At 37.6% G+C, this 27470-nt stretch overlaps 4 protein-coding genes across 7 annotated transcripts; 1 reads left to right on the forward strand and 3 right to left on the reverse strand.

Annotated features, from left to right (window-relative positions):
* Positions 1–1008: 1008 nt before the first annotated feature.
* LOC103714496 (glycosyltransferase family 92 protein Os08g0121900) lies at positions 1009–3893 on the reverse strand. Its single transcript, XM_039131442.3, has 2 exons — positions 3423–3893; positions 1009–2944 (listed from the first exon to the last, which is right to left on the reverse strand). The coding sequence occupies exons 1-2, from the start codon at positions 3574–3576 to the stop codon at positions 1392–1394; spliced, it is 1707 nt and encodes a 568-aa protein (XP_038987370.2). The 5' UTR covers positions 3577–3893; the 3' UTR covers positions 1009–1391.
* Positions 3894–5266: 1373 nt separating this feature from the next.
* On the forward strand, positions 5267–10657 carry LOC103714467 (Myb domain protein). Of its 4 annotated transcripts, none has more exons than XM_089928498.1 (5): positions 5267–5382; positions 5630–5760; positions 6112–6219; positions 9583–9647; positions 9721–10657. In XM_089928498.1, exons 2-5 carry the CDS (start codon positions 5671–5673, stop codon positions 9866–9868), a joined length of 411 nt encoding a protein of 136 aa, XP_089784624.1. In that variant the 5' UTR covers positions 5267–5382; positions 5630–5670; the 3' UTR covers positions 9869–10657. The 4 variants fall into 4 exon arrangements, 2 of the variants coding, with proteins under 2 accessions (XP_089784624.1, XP_089784623.1); XR_016399011.1 differs by having other exon boundaries at positions 5293–5760; positions 9721–9986; positions 10056–10657; XR_016399012.1 differs by having other exon boundaries at positions 5293–5760; positions 9721–9986; positions 10060–10657.
* An 845-nt stretch (positions 10658–11502) lies between these two features.
* On the reverse strand, positions 11503–13680 carry LOC103714466 (small ribosomal subunit protein bS21c-like). The gene is made up of 2 exons (XM_008801719.5): positions 13155–13680; positions 11503–11828 (listed from the first exon to the last, which is right to left on the reverse strand). The coding sequence occupies exons 1-2, from the start codon at positions 13598–13600 to the stop codon at positions 11717–11719; spliced, it is 558 nt and encodes a 185-aa protein (XP_008799941.3). The 5' UTR covers positions 13601–13680; the 3' UTR covers positions 11503–11716.
* A 1632-nt stretch (positions 13681–15312) lies between these two features.
* LOC103714464 (peptidyl serine alpha-galactosyltransferase) lies at positions 15313–26654 on the reverse strand. Its single transcript, XM_039131437.3, has 8 exons — positions 26252–26654; positions 22882–23052; positions 21819–22062; positions 21495–21695; positions 20842–21314; positions 19393–19557; positions 19051–19294; positions 15313–16600 (listed from the first exon to the last, which is right to left on the reverse strand). Exons 1-8 carry the CDS (start codon positions 26572–26574, stop codon positions 15992–15994), a joined length of 2430 nt encoding a protein of 809 aa, XP_038987365.3. The 5' UTR covers positions 26575–26654; the 3' UTR covers positions 15313–15991.
* Positions 26655–27470: the final 816 nt, after the last annotated feature.

Genomic DNA, 27470 nt, shown 5'->3' on the forward strand with positions numbered 1-27470 from the left:
TAAATAAGCTAAGCTCAAAATTTATTCAGCTAGGGTTCAAGCCCAGCTCAATTACAATTCAAGCCAGGCTAGAGCATGGCCTGGCTTACTCAGGCTCTGATTATAATAATATGGGACAGGCTCCATTAAGAACCATGGAGACAACTTCATCTTTTATAGTTTGTTTAATCCTCTTGATTTGGCTTGTTTCGGCCCCATACCCTAAAAGCAAGGCAAGGTTATGGTGTCAAAATGCTACTTTGGAAGGCGGTATAAGTAAGTAATTTCATAAGATTTTGAGGAAGAAATAGACCCAACAAACACATGCCAAAAGTTATAAACTAATCAATGACAAGCATTAAAATCCACCATTGTAGGTATCTTAAGACCCTTCAACAACATAGAAATGATAAAAAACAAATTAATATATATAAGAAAGGTAGAAACAATAGAACAATAAACTAACTATTGAAGTTCAGACATTGGAAAAGTCCTAGTTGTGCTTAATTCTGCAGTTTATCCCCAACAGAGCCTTCTTAGCTGTGGGTCAATCAAGAGCTTTTTAGACTTGCTTTATATGAGATTCAACCACGAATACTGTTAGATTCTTTAAAGACAGGAACTGAGCACAAATAAAATGATGGTGCGGTTTGATGCCGACTGCATAGCACCAACTAAGTATTCTCTTGGTTCTGACAACTAAAAACTAAAGTAAAGATGAAAAGAGAAAGGAAAAAAAATGGTGGCTGATAAGGTTAGTTTTCCGGAATGGAATATTTCCTACAGGGAAACAATGCTCTTTAACTTTCACCTAAGAAAGACAGGATGGTTCTTTTTTTCTTTCTTTTTTCTTAAATAATTCTAAAGCTCCAGATGCTTCAAAGAGCACATGAAGGAAGGTATAACATCATTATCTGAAAGATTATCGACAGTTAGACTGCACAAAAGAAGACCAGGCTCTTTGAATGGAAAGGTCCTTTGAGACCAGGTTAGTAAACGAAAAAGAAGAATAGGATAACATCTTTGATCTTGATCAAAGTAGCTAATATTTGATGTCCATAAGCTAGCCACAGATTAATTTAAACCTTAAAAACAGAGAAAAGATATGACCATAACAGGAGAAAAGAAAGAACAAAAACCCTAGTCCTCCATCAGTCTCCAATCCCTTCCAAACTCACATGTTACAAGGGACTGTATCATGTCTCTATCTACAAAAGAATGAATTGCCTCTCATCTATAGTTACAGAAGTTGTAAAATAAGAGAAACATCGATGACTCCAAAAAGAAAACCAAAAAGAATTACGAGTAATCAATCTTCAACAATTTACCTAAGTCCTCTGCTCTCTTGTGTTTTTCTTTGGTTCTACATTCTCTGCTCCAATGTGATGAATCAAATACATCTCCTCTCCCAGCTACCATGGAAGAAGGCCGGCATTGGGGTCGCCAAAAGCCCTCAACACCCAATCCCTAAGCCCAGTGTCATTAACCTCGCAAAACCGGCTCGGCCAATCTGGAGGCTCCACAGCCTTTGTCCCCAGTCCAGGTGCCCGGTCCTTCGAACCAACATTCTCCTCATCCTGCCAATCGGCGACATAGGTCGCCACCCTCCTGTGGAACTTCTCCTTGAACACCTCCCACACCTGATACTTGTAGTGGTTGATCACCATGACTCCCCTGTCCATGTTGACATACCTCATCCCATCTTTCAAATGGAAATGGTGCACAACATTGATCAAAGAAGGATTCAGTGCCTCCGGACGAATAATCGACTTGTGCCGCTCCGGGATGTTCATCCTGCAAGTGTACCCCACAATTACACCCTCCGGCGGCATTGTCTTCCTCCCTGAAGGTCCAAAGCTATGGCAAGCAGTCCGTAGCTCCCCGACCCGTGGCTTGCTGGAGTAATGCCGGAGAACATTGTGCAGTGTGGCATCGGTCGGAAGGTGCAAGAATTCATCGACGTCGATGAATCCAACCCATTCACAATGATCACGGGCACGGAGTGCGCAATGTGCAAATCCTGCCTCCTGTGTCTTGATCCAGGGCCATGGGTGGCGGGTCACATTGTAATTCGAAGAGGATGCCATTGATTCAATCACCTGCTCGACGCCGTCATCGCTGTTGTTGTCATAGATGAACCACCTCTGGACCCCAATTCGTGAGTGGTAAACAATCCACTCTCGGAGGAATCGAGCTTGGTTCCGGACCATTGTGCACACACACATCAAATGCTCCTTCTTTCTCCGGCTTCCGGCGGATAAGATGGTGTCAGGGCGGGCAATGGAGGGGAGGATGAAGCTGCCACGGCCCTTGGACTTGACAGAGACCAATGGGGGGTCACGGTTGGATTGGCGGCGGTGGCGGCGGAGGATACTGCGGGGGGTCTTGCAGCGAATTATCTCTTGGGCGGCGGAGAGGGTGGCGGAGGTGAGGAGGTACTTGGGCTTGAGGAAGTTCCAGCCAAAGATGCACTCATAGCGGGAGGGGTCGGAGAGGCGGGTGGGGCGGAGGTTGAGGCCTTTGGCGAAGACAATGGTGGAATTGTCACGGGGATCGAAGACAGCAGCGTAGGCGAGGTGGTCCCAGGGGCGGGGGCGGATTGGGGGGAGGTTGAGGGAGGGGGAGGGGGAGGCGGAGAGGGAGATGGAGAAGCCGCCGGGGGCGAGGGGGCAGCGGACGAGGAGGGGATCGGGAGAGGAGGAAGAGAGTGGGGGGAGGCGAAGGTCGGGGCGGCCGCCTGCGGCGGTGGGGGAGGAAGGGTAGTAGAGGCAGAGGAGGTCGGAAATGGGGAGCGAGGAGGGGGATTTGAGGAAGAGGAGGACTTGGTCGGGGAAGGAGATGGCTTCTTGGATCTGGAAGGAAGTGAGGGTGGCAGCGGGGCCTCGCCGGGAGAGAGGGACTTCGCCGGAGACGGCGTTCATGGCGGGGGACTGCCACGTAGAGATCAGCACCGGGCGGAATGAGACTGTCGGAATCCAGAGTAAGATTCGCCATTAAGAACTTCAGAAATAGCTCAACTTGTTCCAAAATTCACAGAAAAGGTAAGAAGGACAAAACTCGAGAATTTTCAAGGAAAAATTGTGTTTTGAAATCAAATTGTGGGGGAAGAAATGCCAAAATTTAAAATCTAATTTCTGCATTGGCACTATTCCGAAAATTTTAAATTTTAGATTATCCAAAAAAAAGAAAAGGAAATGGATCTAGATCCATCTCAAACTTTATAGAGAAATAAATGATGTAGAGCTCCACGAGTTTCAACCAGTCCTCCATAAAGAACCATTAATTCTTGAAGACAACAAGAATTTACGGATTCCAAGCCCCGAGCTTTTAATATAATTCAAATTCGAACGAAATCCAGAATACCAACCCAAAAAAGTCCCATACTTTATTTGGTTTCTATTTCCTAAATTTCTCGAATCTAGATTGGATGGAACTGGGAGTACCTCCAAAAAGGCGGAAGGTGGAGAAAGCGAAGGCGGCGAACAGGGCGAAGCAGAGGAAAGCGAAGACGGCAAACGAGGAGCAGGAGCTGGACGGGGGCGGCGCCCGGGATGGACCCCTCCACGCCGCCCCTTCCCTTCTCCTCCGGTCCTTCATGGCCTCCTCCCTCTCCCTACTTCCGTCGGCGGCGGCGGCGGAGCACCAGATCCGTCCCTTCCCCCTCCTTCCCCCAGCTCATATCCCAACCCCTCAAAATCCTCAACACCCCAATCCCCTTCGCATTTCCAAAAGATAACGAGAGAAGTAGAAAAAATATCGAGCAGCGTCGAGTCTATATTGGATTTAGATTAGGGGAACGGAGAGAGAGCAACAGAGAAGAAGGCGACGAAGATGGAGTGCTGTCTGTCGGTTTATAGGCGGTGGTTATAGGAATAAGATGCAATGCCGGAGAGAGTGGGTGAGGGCCGCGAGTCGGAGGTCGGGATCTGCATTGGTTGCTATAAAATCTATTGAAAATTCTAACCCGAATCCGTCTACAAATCTAGGTGGCTCGACACAATTCACCTTCGAATCTTTTCTATCGGTTTCTTTTTTTTGTCGGAAAATTTACATTCTGTTTCCCATTATAACACGTAATCGGAGCTGGGTTTTGCTTTTGGGTCCAGTTCGGAAAAGCCTTTTTTGCTCCCTGGAGATCTTGTCTCGGAGCACGCGTTCCCCACCGGGGCTCCGTTTCCGGGGAAACGACTATCTGACAATATATATAATGCAGTTAATCAATCTAGGTTGGGTTTTTTTTTCTCAACACCATGATCATATGACACAATATTTGAATTCCCATCTCAATAAATTTTAAACTTATTTAATTTCAATATTTATAATATTTATAATCATTTAATTTGATTGCTTGTTGTTGACTGATATGTTTATTATGATGCTGTTGTATGTCTTTGAATTATATCCTCAATTCTTCGCACTAAGTTAAGCCATAGTAAACTCAAATTCGTAATATATATTTTTATTTTATAAATAAATAAGTCGAACAGAACCGTATCATAATAAGTATTAGTGTGACTTAATAAACCATTATCTATTTAATACTTTTTATTTAATACAAATCTACATATTATTGGACACAGCATTTCATGACAAAATTAAATAATATTTTTAAAAAAATTGGTGTCCATTATTTTCTCTTGAAAATAACTAATAACTGTAATTGGGCAAAGTAATTTTTCCTTAATTGGGGAAAAATAAAGTTCTCATACGGTTAAATTGGAGGCAGATTTCGTTTCCCTCCCCGGTTCACGTTCGGGGCCTTGTTTTTGTTTAATTTTTTTTTCTCGTTCCGGACGGTGCCTTCAGTTCCGCCGCATTCATGGCTAAATCCTACTGAATTTCAGCAGTCCATGGCCCACCATTCATCCACATCGTCCAATGGGCCTCTTCCTCTGTAATCCAACGGCCACGACAAAACCACAGAATAATTAAAGCTTCCACCGATCAGACGGTGCTTAGGGTGGCGTGGTGGCCCATCATCGGAAGAAGCGCGCACAATTCTTGCGGTTATTCTGTGGGTCCCACGGGAACGGGCCAGAATCGCGTGGCTGCATGGCCGGCAGCCATTGTGGGGCCCAGTGGACGCAAGCACCGGTGGTACAGTTCTTGCGTCCGCTAAGTCTCGACTTAAAATTTTCCCTTCTTTGGTTATTTCTACCTACCAACGCTGTTTCATCGACAGGTGGGACCCGGCTGTGGTCCCGACGTCGGAGAGTGGGTGTCCATTGGGGTGCAGTAACTATGGTGGTAATTATTACTAGGCTTGGCATGGGCTTGGGCCTGATAGATTACTACTGGGCTGGCTCGGCCTTGTCCAATCCTCTATCCGAACCCCAAACGCTCCTCAATTCGGCACTACGCCCTTCTTCTCATGAACCCTAACCCCATTTCCCGTACTCTGAAGTAATTTTTGATTTTCTTCTGATTAATTTTTGCTACATTATCTATCGTTTACGAGTATTTTTTTTTTTTATCTTCTTGAATCTTTTCTCCGAAGTAATCTTGATTTTCTTCTGATTAATTTTTTTTTTTTGCTGTTTAGTTTCCCCCTTTTCGAGTACTAGATTTCGATTGCATCCATCTTTCTTGCCAGTTTATGGATTTTGCTTTGATGATTAAAGCGGATTATCTGACATTGGGGAGATGACAGGTGTAGAGATCGGTGGAACATCCAAATCGAAGCCGCTCACCATGTCTGCTTTGCAAGCAGTTATTCGGCGCCTCCACACCTCCGCCCAGTCTCCCCGTCTCACTAGATTCTCCCTCCACCCTCCTAAGTCCGTAAGCTCTCTCTCTCTCTCTCGCCTTTAATTTTCATAACAATACTTGAGGTTGTCGAAAAGGCTATTCATTTCATCAAAGAGAGCCAAAGCCCCATTTTTAAAAGAAAAACAAAATGGAATTTTTGTTATTTTTCTCTGTGCCCACCAATTGTACTCAACCAGCAGGGTTTATCCAGTTTAAATTCATTCTGTATTCTTGTAATGGGAATGATGTATGATGATGTAGAGTATCATTATGTATAGGTTGAGTGGAAGTAAGCGATTTGTCTTTGGTTTCCATGGTAGATTCTGTTGTTGATTATATTATAAGTTAGATTACTCACGCACATATTTTGGACCTTTCTTTCAGGTAGAGGTGGAATTCTCTGATGGCAGTGTATTTAATCTTTCAGCCGAATTTCTTAGAGTATATAGCCCTGCTGTTGACAGCAAAATTAGGTCAATCAATGGTGAAAAGGTAATTGAAGGGTTTAATGATACCAGTGTATGGCTGTCATCATGTAGAGTTGTTGTTAAGCCCTACTTATAACGGCAATATAGTGTTTTTTAAACTATTTCTGTTACCATCTGTAGTAAGAGCTTATGGGTTAAGCATCTTATAAATTTGTGTTTCTGTTGAAATAGAATTTTTATTTTGTATCTGTTTAATTGCAGTCTAGATTGTAAGAAGTCCTTATATAACCACGTCTGAAAGGCTCTTAACACAACTTCCTTTAAATTTCATTGAAAATGGAGGAAAACTGCTGTCTTATTACAACTTTTTGACTTTTCTTTAGGAGGAAAGACCTTACATTGCCTAAATTACTTTTTCTTCGGTTTGCATTTTTTTTTTGGTTCCTTCATGTATAAGATAGTTCAATCCCTGCTTCTGTAAGGAAAAACAGAAAAATCTTTCAATCTATTTTCCTTGTCCTGCTTTCTAGATCAGTCACACCCAGAAAAAAAAACTATCATAGACACAACCATCTATAGTCTTCTCATCACCAAACTTCAAGATATTGATTCTTTTGCTTAAAATTTGTTTCTTCTAGTCTGACTGATCTTGTCTCAATCTCTGTTGCTGCTTCCGGAGTGTATATATAAAATTATTAAGCAAACCTGAGTGGAACACTTAAGGAGCATGTGGAGTAAATGGAGTACTCATTAGCTGTATGACACAACTTAGTTGGACATGTAGTTCGTGTAAAGTTTTTTTAATGTTCAGTGACTGTCATTAATTTACCCACCCAAAGCACAGAAGAAGAACAAAGTGAATGTGTTTTATGTATTACACTACTGTAATCCACTATATTAGTCTTTCGCACCTCTCCTAAATTTGGGGTTGATCGCAAACAAATTGTTTACCACAAGAAAGACAAGCTGACATATAGTAGATAGATCGAGAAAGATTTTAAGTGCTAATGGGGTATAATGACAGTGTAAGAGCAAGGATAACTTGTTATGGTTTTAACTTGATAGAGTAGCAGCTGACATTGTAAAAGATTTTTGGTGCTAGATTTTTTTCCGACTGTACAGAGTTACTCCTATATTGTTTACTCTAGAGAATGAATGCTAGTTATATACAGTTTGACTGGCTGAATATCCATAGTACGGTCTTTTCATCCTAGCCAGAGGGAAGGGCAACTGGTGGCTTTGGCAAAGCAGTGATAGCCAACCTGTGAGGCTGACATTTGGTTTTCTGTATCTTGGGCCATCAGGAATATCCGAAATATGAAGGGCCGATATATGGAAAGATGATTTTGAGTTCTAGGAAACCAGGACCTTTCAGTTTTTATGGAAGAAAAAGGAGTTCATTGGCTAGCAATTAGAAAAAGAGTAATTGTAGAGGTGCAGAACCTACTCCATACCTTCCTAAGTTCCTATGCGGAGACCTTCTTGATAAAATTTTTGCTAGGGCCCAAAATGGACCCAGCAATACCTAATCTTTACCTTCCCTTTTCTCTTCCAATTTACCCCCTCACCAAAATGGACCCAGCAAATGGACCAAAAGACTGGAAGACTACTCTTATGGGACCAAGAATACCAGGGAAAGGGAGACCATAGTTTGCATGGAAAAATTCTTAGACATCGTACTTAAGCTATTGGTATGGTGGGTACATTGTGAAACTATCTGTACTATTTTGACACCAAAGATGAGGTTATATTTGGAGACCATCTTCACTCTTCTTACCCTTCTTTGGTGACTGATGTTTGCATTTCCATTTTTATGAGATATTTTATTCTGTCACTTGAAAGAACTAACATGGGAATGCATTCAATAGATGGAGAGTATTTTAACCTTCTTATTACTATTAAATAACAGCACCATGAATGTAATCCTAATAGCTGTGCAACAGCACATGCATTTGTGTGTCCTTAATGCTAGTCTACTATAATAACATCAATGTTGGGGTTGTGCCGGTTGACAGTTTCCAGAACTCCTGGCTCTTCTTTTGGGTCTGTTGAATGCACTTCCACTGTTATAAGCTGAACTTTATTTTCACTTTATTTTCTGTCACTTATGAGATCCACAAAGGTATTGCCTTTTATGAAAGGTGAATATTCACAACCCCCCTATTCACCATCAAGAAAAGCATTGTGAAGCTAATCCTAACCGTCCATGCAGTAATACCTGCATCAGCATGTGCTTGATGCCAGTAGTTACATATTCCACCATCTTATATATTTCTAAAATAGAATGGGAAACATTGGAGGGTAAAGGTTCTCGATGTCTTTGCCTTTGGGTAAGGATGGGGTGGTCTCTTCCATAAATGTTGTGGAATGTTGCAGTCATCTCTTTTTCATCTGTAACACTCTTTTGATAAAAAAATATGTAAATTAGTGAGATGAAGTTAGATTATGGACAAGGCTTCCAATCCTTTATTTGAACATAAATATTTCTCTATCTGTATAAATGTTTGGTTCAAAACTTCCTTGCTACACCAGTAAAACAGAAACTTCTAAATGATTGTTAAATTCAAATTAACAGAAAGTGTGAAGGGCTAGTACTGATATTTTCCACAAATCTGGGAGTACAGCAGTTACTTGTTGATGGAGCACGGTTTTCTGTCTTTATCAAGTTTCTTTTTGAAAGAAGTATAGGCTTTTGCATGCATGGTAACAAATATTTCTCATAGGAGACTAGTAACATTTATTGCTCATAAGATGTACTTTCACCATAATTTGATATGTATGATGCTAATACCTGTGAAAGACAATAGATCTCCTTTTTAATTTCTATTTTTTGATGCATAGAAGTCTATAAGGTCAATGTAATCTTTAGGTTAATTCTATTTATCATGAAGCACTAATTAGTAAAATTCGTTCTATGCACTTTCTATTTTACTGGAAAATGACCATAATTATGTGCCACCTTGCAAGTGGTTCTTCTGAACCTATTTTGTTTAGAATATTTGCATCCTTTTCTGTTTTCGTTATGTTTTGTCCTGCTAAAACTATTTTAGCCTTTTGAACTTATCTCCTTTCTCGTATCCTACTCTTTTTCTCATTTCTCCATTGCTTCTTAGGTCCTATCTCTTGCGGATCAACTCAGCCTAGGCTTAAATTATGTAGAAAATTTTGGGATCTAGTATGGATAAGTGAATGACTTTTGTGATATAAACTAGCCGTTCAATGTTTTGTTCACTTTATAAACTGAATCACTTGATGAGAACTGCAATGTTGTTCCAATGTTCCTTTTTTTTTTAACCAAGTGAATTCAAAGCTGACAATATTTTCTATCCAATTGGAAGACTATACATGCAGCAAGTCACCTTGATTACGCCTAATATTATTTAAGCACTCATTTTATATTGGAGTTGATTGCTTTTTCTTGAACCAGGTGATATCTGGACGACAACATGTTGGTATTATGTCAGCAGAACCTGTAGGAAACTACGGGGTCAAGTAATGCCTATGCTCATTTTAACAAACACATTCTTCCATTTGATTGTCCTTGTGACTCCAGTTATTTTTCCAGGATAGCTTTTGATGACTTGCATAAGACTGGAATCTACACATGGGATTACTTTTATCATTTGGGTTCCAACAAGTTTACCCTCATGCGAGACTACATTAAAACTCTGAAAAAGCATGGCCTTAGACGGGATCCCCGGAGAAGGAAATGATGCGGAATTTGTCAGTAATGCGTCAGTGACAGAAGAGAATGTGAACAAGGCAGAGAACATGAATGAGGCTTCTGGCTGTATTGAAATTTCATAGTCAAAGTCTAATAATGTTACCAAGGTACAGGAATTTAGCCTTCTGATCTAGTTTTGGAAGCCGTTCGTGTAATTCATTTTCTGTATTGGCTAGGCAGAGACTGGAAATGTGTGCAGCTGAATTGAGCGAGAGGGCTGTTGATCTAGTACTTCTGGAAGCTTTACATTCAAAGTCAAGGTAATGTTTCTAATTATGGACAAGCTTTGGATGTTGACTTATGAAGTTCTTGTACTTATCAATGAGATGCACTAAATTATGAGACCTCAGAAAGTTTTCAATCTGAGGTTATTATGTTGGCAATGCCATTATGAACTCAGTATTGCGGCAGAGGCAAGTTGGTTGGAGCCCATTAGGGCATATTATATTTCTGAGATCTTTCGAGTGAGAAGAAAGTTGCAACTGCAGTTTGATCTGTTATGTTAAATAAATCAACAAAGCTGTTCTAGGAAATTACACCACATAAAGATTCATTTAGATCTATGAATTTCCTCTGGAGGCATTTAGACAAGTATGGTTGATGGACATTCAGATTCATAAGAAACTATGAGAAATTATGTTTTCAGTCTTTACCCTACAGTTGTGTTCTTATAATTGTTTTACAAAAATTATATTGTAATAATGCATGCGCTCATGTTTGCATGCGCATGCGCATGCATAGTTCGAAATTCTTGAAGAATGTTTTTATTGCCATGGAATTAATTGTTGTCGCCTGATCATACAGTATTTCAGAAATTCAAGTCTAGTTACCAGAAGACATGGAAAATGTTTGGTCTCCCCCAAACTCCCACGAAACGTGTTCGGCTTGTAATTTTAAGGATAAATTACAGGGCCTACGGCTCATATATAATCGTTTTAAAGGATTTTTCCAAATGTTCTGGTTCTTTTGTATAACATGGAGGGACAAATACCAGTAAATTTCTTTGGTTATGACCTTATAATCTTTTTCAGATGCGGACCTGTATTCTTGGTATTAGTTTGATGGAAAGAGGTCAGGCCATGAGGCCTACTGTATGCTTAGCCTTTTTATTCCATTGAAATCCCGGTGAACAGCGAAATGATGTTGGAATTGTATGCTAATATCTCCAGTTTATTGAGTTGCTGCTTTATCGGTTTTGATTGCTTTACCATTCATAGCGTTTAAAACCCACTCGCTTTTGGGACTTTGGGACCATGGTCATTGACAGCTCTTTTGTTGTTGTTAGACATGATAATTTAGTTTCACTGAGACATCCAAGACTGAAATGATGGCCACCAATTGATTAAAAAGCATGCGAGTGTTGGCTGTCTAGCTAAGGCTATCATCACTACCTGTGGGCTTCACTTGGTGGGATATGGATGGATGCTTGGACATTGTATCTGAGATGGAATGAACTCTGAAACAAATATTGTTTAGGTTCAAGATCATGAAAAATTTTAGGCATTGAGGCAGCCTCAGCAACATTCATTTAGAAGTGTTGTAACCATCCACATTATTATTATAATAGTAATAATAATAATAGTAGTGGTAGTAATTTCACATGGACAATATTTTTTCAGAAACTTCTTGGATATGAAGATTTTCTATTGTCTAGGATCTGGATTTGGAGAGAGATCTAGATAAAATTGGATCAGTGTTTGTGAATTCAAACTCAATTACATCTATGAGATTGGACTCCAAAACTTACAAAAATGAGTAGCACAAAGATCAGCTCCAGCCCACTGCATAAACACTGCAGAGTCTCCTGCCAAAAAGATAGTGAGGTGTGACTCCAAATTCAGTAAGGAAGTTCTCCTTCAGGAAGTTCCCAATTGTCTTCTTCTTCCTCCTCTTTCTTTTGGTTTGGTGCTTCTTGCTTATTTTTTGGAAGAATTTTTGGCCGAAAACGTCTATCAATATGCGAGAGAAAAACATTAAGAGGGTAAGATCAGCATCACAAAAAGACCAGCACTAAAGTTTATGGTAAAACACAAATTATTGCAACTGCTTTAATCCTTTTAAATATCCAGAAAACTGTCAGTCATATAACCTAACAGAATGTTGAGAATTGAGATTGTTTACAAAGACAAGCATATATATTACCAAAACCTTAATTTACATTCATCTTGGATGATTAATATGATTCAACAATTTAGTTGCAAAATCCAAGAAATAGTGCAATCCACCAATCCATCTGAAAGAAATGGATTAACAAATAATTAAATCCACTTACCTATGTGAAGGGAGAAATTCCATGATAAATGCATCTCCCTAAATTTCAAAAAACAGAAGAAAAACTTCCTTTTTGAAGGCAGAACCAAGAATTCTAAGTATTCATCTTTGAGCTCATCACGACCATTTCACAACAATAACATTTTCATTATAGAATTGGACACCCCTTACAACAATAAATGAGAAAAATCACAAAAATTCCAAAACCCTAGCACACCCAAAGAAGAAATACATGGCTGAGAAAATATTATAAACCGATTCTAAGTTTCAACTATGGATAGAGATGCCAAAAATAGTATAAGAAATCTCTTTGAATGAAGAGGACCAGGAACTCAAATAAACTTCTTTTAAATTATTCATGAGCAATTTACCAGAAAAGAATTGAAGAATAAAACCACCATCCGGGTAAAATGCCAAAACCTGACCAACATCCAAAAAAGTAACAGAGGACCAAGAAAGTGATCAAAACAGAATCCTACGTTCAATCTGGAATACTGATAACAAAAGTGATAAAAATCTCTTTTTGAATGAAAAACCAAGAACTTAAAGAAACCGACTTTGAATTAATCGCGAGCTATTCATATCAACAGCATGTTTGGTAATATAAACCCACCCATCTGAATAAAATAATTCACATTAAGAAACTGAATCCCTTAGGAAAAGGAAAAAAAGGGGAAAACCTAGAAGTTCCCCAAATCCTAAAACCTAACCAAAATTTCAGGAGAGTGGTGAATTGATAACAAAGACAATTATAATTACCAATTCCTAATTTCAATCTGGAATGAATAAAATTCACCACAGAGCAATAAAATCAAAAGAAAAAGGGAAAAACCTCGAGGATTCCGAAACCCTAAAACTTCAATCAGGTAACCAAGAAAAACAGAATTAGCAAATCCCTTTCTACCATAAAATGCAAGCAAGAATTCCATTTTGAATGCGGAACAGAGAACCAAAGAATCTCTGAATGAAATGGGACAAAGAAACCAGAAGAAAAGAGAGGAAACCTTCTTCGATTCTTCTGGGCGGCCTCCCGGGCCTTGCGCTTCTTCTTCTCGTGCTTATTCTCGAACCACCTCCGCCGCTTGCACTCCTGGATGACCCCGGCCTTCATCACCTCTCGCCGGAACCTCCTCAGAAGCACCTCCTCAGGCTCGTCCTCGCCGACCACCACCTGGAGGTTGTAGTAGCCCCCCTTGTAGAACATCACGTTAGCCCAAGCCAGAGAAGGGAAGCAGCTCCTCAAAACTCCCCCGGTCTCCAGCGCCGCCTCCGTGGGAGAATGAAGGACCGGTGTATTGATGGAAATCGGAAGGAACCGGTTCTCTCTCCTCGTCGAGAGCTTCCGCCATGGGAGATGGGTGGTGGGAGGAGAGAAAGATGGCTCCTTCTTGGTGGGGAGGGAAATAAGGAGAGGAGGTCGCGGATGCAAGCAGGCATGGTAGCCAAGCATGGCTTTCGAGAATCAAGACATGAGATGAAACTACGGAGAAGCTTTTAGCCGACGGCAATGGCGGTGAACATGAAGGTGATTATAATGTTGATGATAATAATATTAATAATAGTAACAACATTAACAATAATAATACTAATAATACTAATAATAGTTACAGTATAAATAATAATAATAATAATAATAGTAATAGTAATAATATAGTAATAATATCATTAATAGTTATAATACTAGTAAAAATAATAATACTAGTAATACTAATAATAGTAATAATACAAATAATACTAATAATAGTAGTAAAATTCTCCAAATATCATCAAAGTATTTGTCATTTAATATTTTTCTATAATTTCTTTTTTTTAGGTTTTGGTTGTGCTTAAGGGTAGCAATTAGGATGGGTTGAATCGGATAAGGGTCAAGTATAGGTTGGATCAAGTATTCATCAACCCAAATTTGATCTATTTGTTAAACTAGTCAAAAATTTCAATATGAACCTGGCCTTTTATTAATAGATAATCCAACTCAATCTGTATAATCTATTTGTTAAACAAATCAAATCAGATTAAACAAGCTAAATAGGCTAAAAAGATTAAGTGAGTTTTATAACAAATTAAATAGATTTAAATAAATTAAATAGGTTAAGCAGATCTGAAATGGGTTAAATATGTTTTAAATAGGTTGGATAAGTGGATCATGATCCGATCTAATTATTAACCAGGTTAAAACGGGTTAAACAGATAAGAAAACCTAAATTTGAATCCGACCTAATAAATAAATAGATCCCAATATCTTTATGATCCAAATCCATTGCTTAAAGCGAGTTGTTTGCATTGTCCGATTGATGAATCGAATCATAAATTGCCATCCCTTTTTGTTTTGGTATTGCATCTTTGAAAAAAAGATGTGAGTTTTTGTTTTTTTTTTTTTGTTTTTTGTTTTTTGTTTTTTTTTTTTTTTTTTTTTTTTTTTTTGAGTGCGTGAGGCATCTTTGCTCTCCCATCTCAAAGAAGACCCATAAGCCATGGCTATTGGCGCATTAAGGCCGCTGGATTTGAGGGGGAGAGACAGTTTGGACCACCTTCAGAGAGCCAGTAAACAGCAGCAGCAGCAGCAGCAGCTGCCATCCCAACCTCCCAAGAGGAGGGCTGCCCCATCTGATGCCCCCATAGGTACATATGATCAACCCTTTCCACTCTTTCTATTGCCAAAAAAATACAATTAGGTTGCATTTATTTTCTCTTCTGTTGTTATCTTTTGAAGGATGATAATGTTGTAGTCGAGAAGATTAAGGCAGGGATCAAGGTTGGTGTGCTTCATATTACCATCCCAAAGGTTTCTTCTTCGAGGAAAACTTCGGATATTAATGTTCAGTGAGGGCAGGGAAGGTGGATCCTTTAGTTGCAGCTTGTAGAAGACTCTCTAGATTTTGTTCTTTTGTGCAAAATCCAACAGTACATTAGAAGATTGTTGGGAAAAGAATGAGAGATTACTTACAGTATATAAAAATGAACTGAACTACTCAAAGCATGACTCTATACTTACTACCTCTTCTTTGGCAGATTCTGTGCATGCCTTCAGCTTTCTAAATAAGTAATATCATAAAGAACATGCATTTCATATTGTGACCAAAGCAAGCGACAATATTTAACCTACTCTTAGTAGAAAATGATGGTTCTGAACTCAAATTTTGTTTTAAACAGAACATGCAGCAATGCAGAACAACAGTGATACATATTTTACATTCATATACCTTCAAATGACTCAGTGGTAGATGTTTTACATTAAGCAGGAAAAAAAAAAACTGAGAAAATACAACAACAGCAACAGTTTGTCTTTGCAGCGCTTACATCGCACATAATAAAGAACTTTCTGAAAAAAATGTAGGCACATTGGAAGTAGATCAACAGTGGATTGACTTTTCTTGGTTAAGATGGACAGATGAGATGCAAATTTGCAGCCATACATATACCACCTTGTATATTTATGCTTCTGTTCCCTGCTACAATACAATGCAACCCTTGAAAATATATGTGCAAAGCAGGCACAACCTGTAGTCATGTATCTAAAGACAAAAATAAAGTCATAACTGGCTGATTCATAGGCAATAACCAAAACTAAGTGTTGAGAACTTCAGAAAACTGCTGAGGACCAAATTGCGTGAAAAAAGTGGAAATTGTCCAAATATTAAATGAAATCGACTCTCCATATAGAGCACAACATTCTGCAACAAATCTTTCGGGATGAAGAGATTAACTTCCTTTGACCTCAAAATGATTATAATACATCTTGCAGTTTCACTGACATAGTCATTCTCCCTTACTTCATGTGATAATCTTTCAGCCATTCACTCCACCGTGTGTTGTATAGGTTACATGATCATTATCCTAGAATTCAATCGTCAGAAGCTATTTCAACATCATAGATGTGCTTATCGTGAAACTTAAGAGAATTTCCACCGGCATCTGAAACCCCAGCATAAGTTTTTTTGTTTCTGGCCCTCTTTGAACCCTCCCCTTTATGGGTTGAAAGGACCATGGAGATCACAGCTAAGAAGGCCAACACTGACAAAGCCCAAAGTCCAACCATCCAAATCCTTAAAGACTTGCCGCCATTGTTCCCTTCTTGTCTCTGTCTAAATGATGTGCCCTCATCTCCTACTACTTGATTTGAATTACTAGTAGCATTTGAAGGAGGGCAGTTCCTCCACCTATGGTGCAGATAGAGAGCCCTGTTCAGTGCTTTTCCGCATTCAATACTAAGGAGATCCCTTTGAAGGATATTTTCATCTTCCTTGGAGAGAGTAGAAGGATCAGGCGGTTCAGGAAACTTAGCCCAGCATGTGTTTACCATATCAGCATCCCTCCAGACAGCCTTGTCAAAACTCCAGTTCCCAACATCAAATCTCAGCCCATAATGGAACACCTTGTATTTGACTCCAGGTTCTGGGACGTAACCTGGATATATTAATATGTCCCGCTTTACAATATGCCTTAAATTTAACTGCATGAAAAGGGCATTGGTTGATGTCATTCAGAAGATCTAAGTGGGCTTTCAGATAAAATTACTGTTGACAATTGATACTACATCAATAAGGGCAAATGTAAACGCATCATGTCAAATATATAAGCATAACCATTGAATTACTCTTGGACATATTTGGACATTTAAGAATTTGGCAGTGGAAGCTGTATGAAGAAAGAGATATGTGGTTTTGAATAAAGATAAGCATCTTCCTTTTTCTTTTAAATCTTGCCCTCAAATATATCTCAATTCAGTGATGAATGGAAAGGAAATTTCATCAAGGCCAAAGAGAAAGGCCTAGTGGTACATAATAATGGGAAGTTGAAGATATGCAGTAGTTGAAAGCTTAAATTTGTATTCAATCATGGAACAGAAAAATGTACAAAAAAATACTACTTAAATGTAGACAATGTTTAATAAGAATGTCACTAGAAATAGGAAAAGAAGCTAAAACCAAATCTTTACACATTATTTGGACAAATAACACTGTATTGCGATAAAGTAGGCAAAACAACCTTTACATTTTCTTTATCTTGATGACTGGATCTCAAAGTTCATCATCAAGGACAAAGAACCAGTCAAAGTCATCTCTAAAATAATCCATTTTCACCATTTTCTACCATTAATAGTTCATTTTCAATGTTTTACAGGTCCAGGCTTACAGGTCAATATGGCAACTTTCACTTCTTCAAGATATTTATTACGACAAGTAGAGTTATTCATTTTTGATTTGTTACCTTTTTATCCTTTTCTGTATTATTTTGGATGGACTATTTTGATTGGTTTGGCCTGTTTGATGTAGAGTAGGTCAAAATTTGGTATAGTTTATTTCACTTACTTTTTGAATTTTGTTTCAAATTGATTTGCTCTTTCTTTTTTGAGTCTTAATAGTCTTTTGTTTGTTTAAAGTCTTCAAGGTGTAGGCTAAATATTTCTTATTTTGTTGTAATTTTCGTAGTAAGTTCTGGAGTTGTTTTTAAGTGGACTTTTGAGCCTATTAGGAGTAAGATTATAAAGGCCTTATGTTGAGTTTAGATTGGATTAGAAGAGTCCTAAACTCATTATGATCTTGATTTGGAAAGATTTTGAAGTCTTTTATATTGGAACCTATGGAACTATGAATTTACTGTTTTCTTGGAAAGTCTTTAGTTATCTTTTGCCGGAAAAGTGAATATATTTGACAAGTTCTGAGTTGACAAGGAATATTTTATATGGTTCACTACAGGTAAGTTGGCAGTCTTTCTATGAGTAGGAAATGTTGATGTCGGGCTGTTTGAGTGTCTACAGAATGTGGACCCATAAGGAGTGATGAATATGTATAGCAGCTATAGCTTATGTATTTTATTGAATGAAATAACTGCTTTACGGGGATTTACACTATTATCATCTCCTTTCTTTATACTTCTGCTCTTTGTGAACCTTTCTTTTCTCTTCCTCTACTTTTAGTCTTTTTCATGCTGTTTGTCTATAGAAAAGAAAAAAGATGAATGCTCAGATCTACTCAAATCTGGAATTTGTTTCAGCTCATAACAAGATCACAGAATTTTTGCCAATTTGTTTGAAGAAGAATATGATTTGATACATCCTAAGATCGATGCATAAGCACTTCAACTATTTGAAGGTCCACCGAAGTAGAACTTTTCCTAAAGCAACTTAAAACTAGATAACATTGTCTGCCTTAGATAAAAGAATAAGAGGTAGAGAAGGAAGAAGTATAAATATTAAAGGTAATAAAATGTAACTCTCTCTCTCTCTCCCTCTATCTATCTATCTCTATCTCTATCTCTCTCAGGTGTGTGCATGCTTGCTCTTGCAAAACATTGGAAATTCTTAATCATCCTTTTTTTTTCTGATCTTACATTTTTTTTTTGGCAATGCTATTTTTGTAAATTCTGACTCCTTCACCTGAAGAACACAACTAGGGTGGGTCATATTCTGAAGCATCTGAAACACATCCAAAGTGTTTGATGCATCCTAACATGGGGGAATTTGCAGACATGGATTTCTTTTTTAAGGAGTACTTAAGTTTCTAAGGAAAAATTGCAGTTAATAATCATCTTAATTACAAACAATATTAGATACCATTAAGAAGGTTGTAATATGAGAATCTAAGAATATTATGATTAAAAGGTACGGCATTTATTTGATCTAAAGTAAGTCTGAATAAATCATTGCAAAATAGTTGCTGGCATGAAGCAAGAAAAGGCCCAGGCATCAAGAAAGGAGATGCAAGCAATTTTACAGGTTATTTTGAAGTTTGCATCAGATCATATACATTAATAAAATGTTCTCCATGGATTGGTATAACTTTGTCACTTTGTCATGCATATTCAATATCCTGTGCATTAAAAAATCCAAGCGCAGACATGCCTTCCTGAACTGTCAATATTCAGGTCATCAGTATTGATGATGAACAATATATTCCATACCTCAGCAGCACCAAAGGAGTAACCATACATCTCACTAATCCAACCAGAAGCATATAAGTCACCAGTGAAATTCGTTGCATAATGAGCTTTGTCAGCTCGAACCTCCTCCGTCTTATGCAGCCACAATAAAGCAAACTTCTGCAGGTCATCTATGTGCATTATTATGACTCCACCAACCTTGTCACAAGCTGAGGGATTGCGAGTATGTATATTTGCAAGCTCATTGTCACATCCAATAAGGTATCTGAAATAAGGAAATGAAAGAACGACATTGAGAACAAATAAACAACAAAATGAACTCTAGTTCTTTTTTTTTTGTGAAAAAAAGTACCCTCCTCTTACTCATAGGGAGTCGAAACAGGATGCCCATGTTGTGCACCGTACTCCCAAGGTGTAATGGGACCCCTCATTATCATATCAGCATCTAAAATAACTATGAACTCTGCATCGGTCTCCACATGGTTAAGCCAGTGAAGAACAGCTGCTGGTTTATTGATAGCCGGATACCTAATATGGTAAAGAAGTATGCAGATTATCATCATAGCATATGCGTGATACAACAACCCTTCAAGAAAGCAACCAAATCCACTGGGTAGATGGCTAACAGGTCTATTAAATTTACGGTCATGTCAAATTTCTTTCTTTATAAGAACATTAAATTGTCAAAAGCATTTGATTTAAGTGAATCAGTATATACCAAAGACAGAGTAATTGTCCAGTATAAGAATTTAACATTCACTTCAGGAATTTGGCTGACATAAGACTAGAAATTTGCAGATTAATTTTCATACTAGAAAGGAGTGAACCCCATTGATATTATGATATACTGTACAGTTCATAGGCTTTCAAACGAATCTGAGGCTTTGTTTAATAGAGCTGTTAGAAATTCACAGATGTTGTATTAAACAGTATTGCTTCAGCCAAAAAAAGAGAATTTATTTGTTCGCAGTCTGACACAGTTGCCATGGAAAATGTCATGAAGGTATTTGACTGATTCAGGTAAACACATACAAATGGAAGTACATGTTATATAAAATTTGAGACCTAGAATTTAGATGACTGTTTCTGCACCCATTTGATGCATATGCAGGCAAGTATCAAAATAAATGATTTTTGGTTTTCAAGTATTTTTAGTGGTTTAGTCATGATCAATGGTGTGGATCACCAAGTTCAATGGTTTGTCATCCAACTTTTAATCACCAAATTTCTTATCAAAGATTTTAGTGTCCAGCCAACATAATGGTGTTTCATTCATATTCAAAATTCTCTAATTTCTCTTGTACAGCAAATAATATGAACAAGACAAAACAATTTTTTTTAAAAAAAAAGTCCAGTTGCTTCCCAATACAATGGACAGCACTAAAAAAGGAACATGATCAGAAATATGTTCTAGAGAAAATATAGTAACTGTATTACATGTCAGAAAAAAGGGACCATGTATTATTTTAACACCTCAGGGGACCGATGATTTCTTATCAAGATATACAGATTATTATCCCAGAACAATCATTTTGGCAGTGACTACAGGCTAAAAGACCAGTTCTCGGGAATTTTTCAGTGCTACATGCCTATATTGTCTTTTCCTTTTTATGCTAAGATAGTTGCTTATGTATTCATCTCAGCAATGCGAACAAGCTTATTATACAATTTACTGTTTGTTGTGAGTGTGTGCACGTTACAAGATCAGACATTTCACAGTAATAAGGTTCTACTTAGCAAAAACACTGAAATGCTTGACTAAATAACAGGTTTTTAAGCTTAAGATCAACAATGGTGTGAATGGTAGGTTACCAATCCCCTGTCAGTGGATGTTGGCTCATAGATGGAACATAATGCGTGGGAGCCAGGTCATGGCCCTTGTATCGCTTCAAGTCTTCATCAGTACAACTGAGAAGGCGTGTGATATTACCAGGCTGGCCACTCAAATGAAAGCTATGGACAAGGCCTACTGTTTGCCAATCAAAATAAGGTGAACATTCAGTGGAGAAAAGGGTATGAATTTTTGGATGTGCCCTTCCTGATTCATCTGAGAAGTGTTTTTGCTCAGTTTTCTCATTGTGCATCTGATGTTGATTTAGGAACTTTGGCTTGGTAAGCTCTGAAAATCTCTTACTTTTTAAAAAACTTAAGTACTTTGACCACTGTGGCTTGGGACACCCCATTGATGCATGGTGCAACAGAAGACCTTCATTTAAAGTGTTAATGCATTCTATGCTCAAAAATAAGCCCCGCCTTTTGTTCGGATCAGATTCCATCATCTCAACCTGCACACTAGTAACTGTCACAATTGTTGATGAAGCATGGCGTTATCAGTCGTAAAAATGTTGCGTAAGCCCCATGAAATAGGAACAGAAAATAATTTAGAAGCAATGATTTTTACCATTTAGGCATAAAGTTGTAAATACAAATATAATGTTGTGATACAATTTCAATGTGCCTCTTACCTCTCTAGGATAAGGGGGTGAAGGGAAAAGATGGTTGCAATCATAGACAATGCCATCCTCATGATGCTCTAACTTACTGAAAGACCATGTCCCAACTTGAAATGGTAGGCCATAGTGCATGAGAATTGGCTCAATACCAGGTCTTGGAATATAACCTGGATAGATCATCAAATCATCATTTATCTTGTGGTGAAGGCCTACCTGTTCAAGTAGATCATGAAATGAAAAGAAGTAAATCTATGTCAAGGAAAATATATCATAACAAAGAAGCAACATTATATTGTGGCTAAAAGATTCTTTAAAAACAATAACAAATTTTCTTACTTCTGCAGCACCGAATGAATATCCATACATCTCACTGATCCAGCCCTGGCCATAAATGTCACCTGTTATATTGGTTCCCCAGTGCGCCCGGTCCTCTCGAACTTCTTCTGTCTTTGAAAGCCACATAGGTGCTAATGCCCTTAAATCATCAATATGCATCGCAAAAAGCCCACCAACCTTGTCACATAATTCTGGATGCTTTGTGTGCAATTTTGCAAGAATATTATTGCATCCCCTTAAATATCTAATTAAAAGAGGGAAAAATGGACAAATGTCAATGAAGGATCCATAAGAGAGCATAAAAATAAAAATATATAATAAATTAAAAAAATTTATAAGAAAAAAACAGCTTGTAGTGATTATTAGGTGTTGAAAGTTCAGTGAAAAACGTAGATATCTGCCAGCCGGCATCATTGTAGCAGTTGGAGAAATAAGCAAGCAGGGGATCAAAGAAAATTTGGATATATTAAGACAATAAGTATTGCATATCTCATTCATAAATCGCCAGTCTTAGCAATTGTTTCCTCCATAATAACTAAGACAAATTGTCCTTCAGCAACTGTCAGTAACAATAGCAAATGATAAAATATGAAATGAAAGATTTTATGGTAAAAAAAATGAAAAATTAATAGGATCAACTTACAAAACTCAGACAATTATAGCATTAAATAATATTTAATAACCATATGCATGATATAGTTTTTCACCGATGATAAGTAACCAGCTGAAGACTAAATTAAGTTCATATGTAAAATTTTGATTACTTATATCATGACATAAGTTCAAGCTTGGAAAATAAAGAAATTCACTTGGCAAGTGGAAGTACCAGTCTATTTAATGACAAAAAGATTATAATAAAACATAATTGAAGAAACAGCAAGCATTGACTTAAATCAACAATAAAAAAGACAGAAACCCCACCAACATTTAGAAATTAGGAGTGCTTCTCCGGTTTGGTAGCTTAGATTCATTTAACAAAGATAATAACTAATTCATCCTTTTCCTTATTACATGGTTTGAATATGATATGTCAACAAAATGATCATGAAGTGAATATTCATACCCATAATATGCTGCAACTGGTTTGCCTTTCTCTGCGCCAAGTTCCCAAGGAATTATAGGACCTCGAATGATCATATCTGCGTCTAAGATTACAACCCAATCAACATTATTTGAATCTTTGCTATGTTTAAGCCAATGCACAATCCCAGCTGGCTTATTGATAGCAGGGTACCTGCAAGCAACAAAGGACAATGCTGAGAGCTTGTTAAACACTGAGTCTAGAAGAAGCTTTTGAGACATGATAGAATAGCTCTAGCAAAGGAGGAAGATGAAAGCTATTCCTCTGATTATGGAGAAAAAGACAGCAGAGAAATCAAGAGATCAACTTAAATACAAAATGTAATGCTTTAAGGTAGCAGAGCAAATGCACAGGGAGAAACATACAGATGCTTGATGGCTGGGAAAAAAAGTCAGCTCAAGATGTTGTGGACTCATGACCAATAAATAAGGGCAACTTTTCATAAGATAATCAGAAGCAGAGAAATCAAAAGAAATTACAGGTAAGATGACAACATTCAGATGAAAAGGCAACACATAAATTTCAGGGGAAAAACAAAAATAAAAAAAATCAATAATATGATATTACTGAAGCACTTGTGGCATTGAAATGGAATTAGAAAGAAATAGGAGAGCAATACATTTTGATTTTGTATGACAGTAAACCAGTGGATATTAAACCTACATATAATCTGCCAAAAATGTCTTCATGCACACGTAGTAGAGAATAGGTCTCCTAGAATAATCTTCTCGACCTTTTACATGCTAGGTACTTAATATCCAAAGAATATTTTTGACCAAAGTTAATATAAATGTTAAAGACCTAAAACTACCTGTTTGAACCCAAGCAATAGATTATGCAAGAACTCTATGACAACATAGGATCACAAGATCAAGTTACCAATATTATAGCCATACAGCTATCCACAACCATACATCACCCTAGCCAGTCCGCTGGATCAGCAGGGTCAGTCTCATGTAAGCTGTACATCTTGAGGAATTTGTGATACCTTGTTTACATATTTCCGGATTCAGAGAGGTGTTTAACAGCTAGTCATGGTTATGTAATGTCATAGTCTTTTGGGAGAACTCATATACTTATAGGAAACTTAATATTCAATTGGTCGGTTCAACTAGATAAGCCTTTGAAAACATCACTTGAATAATTCATGAGTCATGACTGAAGAAAAGTCAACGCTATGAAGTTGGCAATGAAAGCCTGGGCTAATTATTCTACAGTAAAAAAAGCACTGGACGATGTAAATGTTGTAAAATTTATAGTACAATATGAACAATGTGTTTGAAGTTTGTCCTAATCAGCCTGTTAGCTTATAGTATAAAGGAAAATTCTATATCAAATGTTCATGCATTCATGATCTTACACTGTTATGCTATTAGAGTCTTCTAGAGTTGTTGTAGATTTATCCAAGCATAGAGATATAGAAGGATCAGTATTGTGGTTTCTCTTACTCAAAACTTACATAATTGAAGAAAAGCCCATACACTTCAGTTGTCTGGTTGCCATGGTAGATGGCATCTAATTGTTAGACTTGTCTCTGGTGGACCGACTTCACACAAAAGGCATAATCTATTATTTATAATGAGAACTCCTGAGTTGGGCATCTGAAGCCACACTCCAAGAAACATCTGCATGGTGCCTTGTTTTTCTTTCCTTTGTTTTTTTATACAGAAGGATCTCTCTCCCCCCAACACCTCTTCTTGGAAAAGTATGTTCTAGGACTACATGTGCTTTAAACTGAATGCCAAAGATGAGTCTGTCATTCTAAAACCCACACTGTTAAGAGGGGTTGTGACTCTCAAACCACAATTTGCATTGCTCCTTTGACATGAGGATATTCAACCCAATGCAGATTTGTCATTGCTGTCCCGAAAGCTAAACCACGAACCAGAAACTTCATTAGTGGAATCAGTATTAAGGTTTTGAGTTTCAGCCATAATAACAACAATTTGACCAAAATATATCTGTTTCTTTTTTTTATTATTTTTATCCCAAATTGATCAGATTTCAGCATTTTTGGTGGTTTTGATTAGTTTCAGCAAACCTAGGTCTCTGTCCATTTTGGCCATTCCAGACCATCGTTGCTAAAAATAATGAATCTTGGGTATTCAGTGTTATTTTTGGCCATTTCTTTGTTCATTGCATAAACTATGAAATTGATATTTTTGGGTCATTTCCTAGTTTCTTTTAAGTTAAAAGAGAACTTTCCCATAACCAGTGAGTCCGGCCTTTTAATAGTGATTCTGAAGTTGGGCTTGAATTTGCAAAATATAAGAACATCAGAAGCATTTAGGTGTTTGGTTTCAAGAAATTTGGGTGGATTTTTTTCAGGTTTAAGATATACTTTTAGGGTTCCAGCAGTTTTTTTAAAAAGAGAGAGAGAAGAGATGATATATTTGTGAAGTAGATAAGGCTCTCCACAATGCGGATTCATCATATTTAATCCAATTTTTCGTATTTTGGTAACTTTTTATGTCAGTTTCAGACCAAAAGTTTCCAAACCATGCACTTAAAATCTCAAAGAGAAAAACATACTCCAAAATTATGTTTTATATAAATTCCCAATTTGATTTCCTTCAATTATTATTTATTTTCTTTTTCCATTTTTTTACTATTTTCTGGTTGAAGCTGCTAACATTGGAGCCAAGAGAATTGTAACCAAAAATTGAATCCTTAAATTATGTGGAAACCGAATTGTCTCCACAAATAGTAAAGTGGAGGGTGTGGCAAAGCTTCAAGAATAGCGACGTATAGCACTGCACAATGGATCTCACATAAATATCGGAGATAGACAAAATTTTACAGAATCAAGCACGCAATTTGCGACAAGAATAATACAAATAAAACAAAATTGCCCAAGAAAACAAGCAAATGACAGGCCGGTTTAAAAAGATGCATCAACTTCAGCATTCCCATAAAGGAAAGCAAGTATACAAAATTAATGTTCCACTAATCTGCATCCAAAGAGCACAAAAAGAAACATATTCTGTTGTATAATCAAGAACAGCACTTGGCCCAGAAGGAAAGATGCATATATTTCTGAGAACAAACTTCATAAAACTCAGAAGAACCCCCACACACCTCATATGAAAGTCATAGTGTTGAATCACTCAAGCTATCCACAGTTGCTATCTAGTTACACAGAATACTCGTTGACACAAAATTTCATTACAAAAAGCCAACTTTACTAGGAATCAAGTCCTGCCCATGCTCCCAAGTAGCACCGTTTGATGTGATTCCAACAAAGTTCTCAACATTTTCATGATTCAACGCCAAATGGAATCAAAACAGCCAATTATTCCAACAACAACCAAAAAAAAAAAGATAACAAGAAGGAAAGCAAGCGGATGCTCACCAATCGCCGGTCTTGGGGTGCCGGCTCATGGAGGGGACCTCGAAGGTGGGGGCGAGGCCCATCCCCCGGTACCGGCGGCGCTCCTCGTCGGTGCAGCTGAGGAGACGGGTGATGGGGCCCGGCTGGCGAGCCTTGCGGAAGCTGTGGACCAGCCCCACCGTCTGCCAGTCGAAGTAGTCCTGACATTCCACCGAGAACAGCGTGTGGATCCTCCACGGCGCCTTCTGCCCCTCCTCCTCCTCCGCCGCCGCCGACGCCGGCGGCACTGCTCCCAGCGCCACCACCACCGCGACCACGACCACCGCCGCCCCTATTCTCGCCATCGGAGCCGATGTGGGGATTGTGGCGGAGATCTAAAAATTCATGTCTTTCGGGGTGAAGAGAAGGCGAGGAAGTTTCGGTCAAAACGATTATATATATATATATATATATATATATATATAAACAAGATGACGATAACTGAGTTTTTTTTAAAAAAAAGTTTTTATATAGAAGATTTTATGGAAGAAGTTTTATTTTAGGGGTTTTTTTGCATGAGTATTTCCGAAATATCAAATTTTACATAAATATGCTCCCCAGGTTAATATTTGTATATATATTCTCGTAAAATATTTATTTTACTATTTAATTTTTTTATTTTTATTTTATGACTAAAATATTTTTAATGGATAGATGTGCAAAAAAAAATATTTATAAGACAATCATGATGAAGTACCAAAAAAATAATTTTTAAATTTTATTTTATTTATAATTAAAATAACTATAGTTTTTATTAATAGTGGTAGAAGAAGCATTATATTAGGGGCATTCGTACAAAAATAGTGTTTTATGATGGTACAAAAATAAATATAAATTTTAAGAAAGTATTTACATAAATTTAAATTTTTAGAAAGATATTCATGCAAAAAAAAAATTATTTTAAAGCCCCAAGGCTTTTGACTTAAAAAATCCAAAATATTCACCAAAAAAAATCCAAAATAGGATTCCATTAAGAGAGGAATATAATAATATACAGTTAGAACCAAGTGGCAATTGATGGAGCTTACCATCTGTGTCACTGCATCTGAGGGCATAATTATCTAAACAATGAAGCTTTATAACCTGATGCCTTAACATAAATTGGTATGTGATACATGATACATAGGCTTAATCATCTTAGCAAGTAGTTACTTCCAATTCCAGTCTTCCACATTGATAGATGATTAGTACATGTTTGTGC

Source organism: Phoenix dactylifera, chromosome 18 (genome assembly GCF_051530095.1).
Source record: "Phoenix dactylifera cultivar Ajwa chromosome 18, Ajwa_hap1_PhDact_Kaust_v1.1, whole genome shotgun sequence".
Lineage (NCBI taxonomy): Eukaryota > Viridiplantae > Streptophyta > Magnoliopsida > Arecales > Arecaceae > Phoenix > Phoenix dactylifera.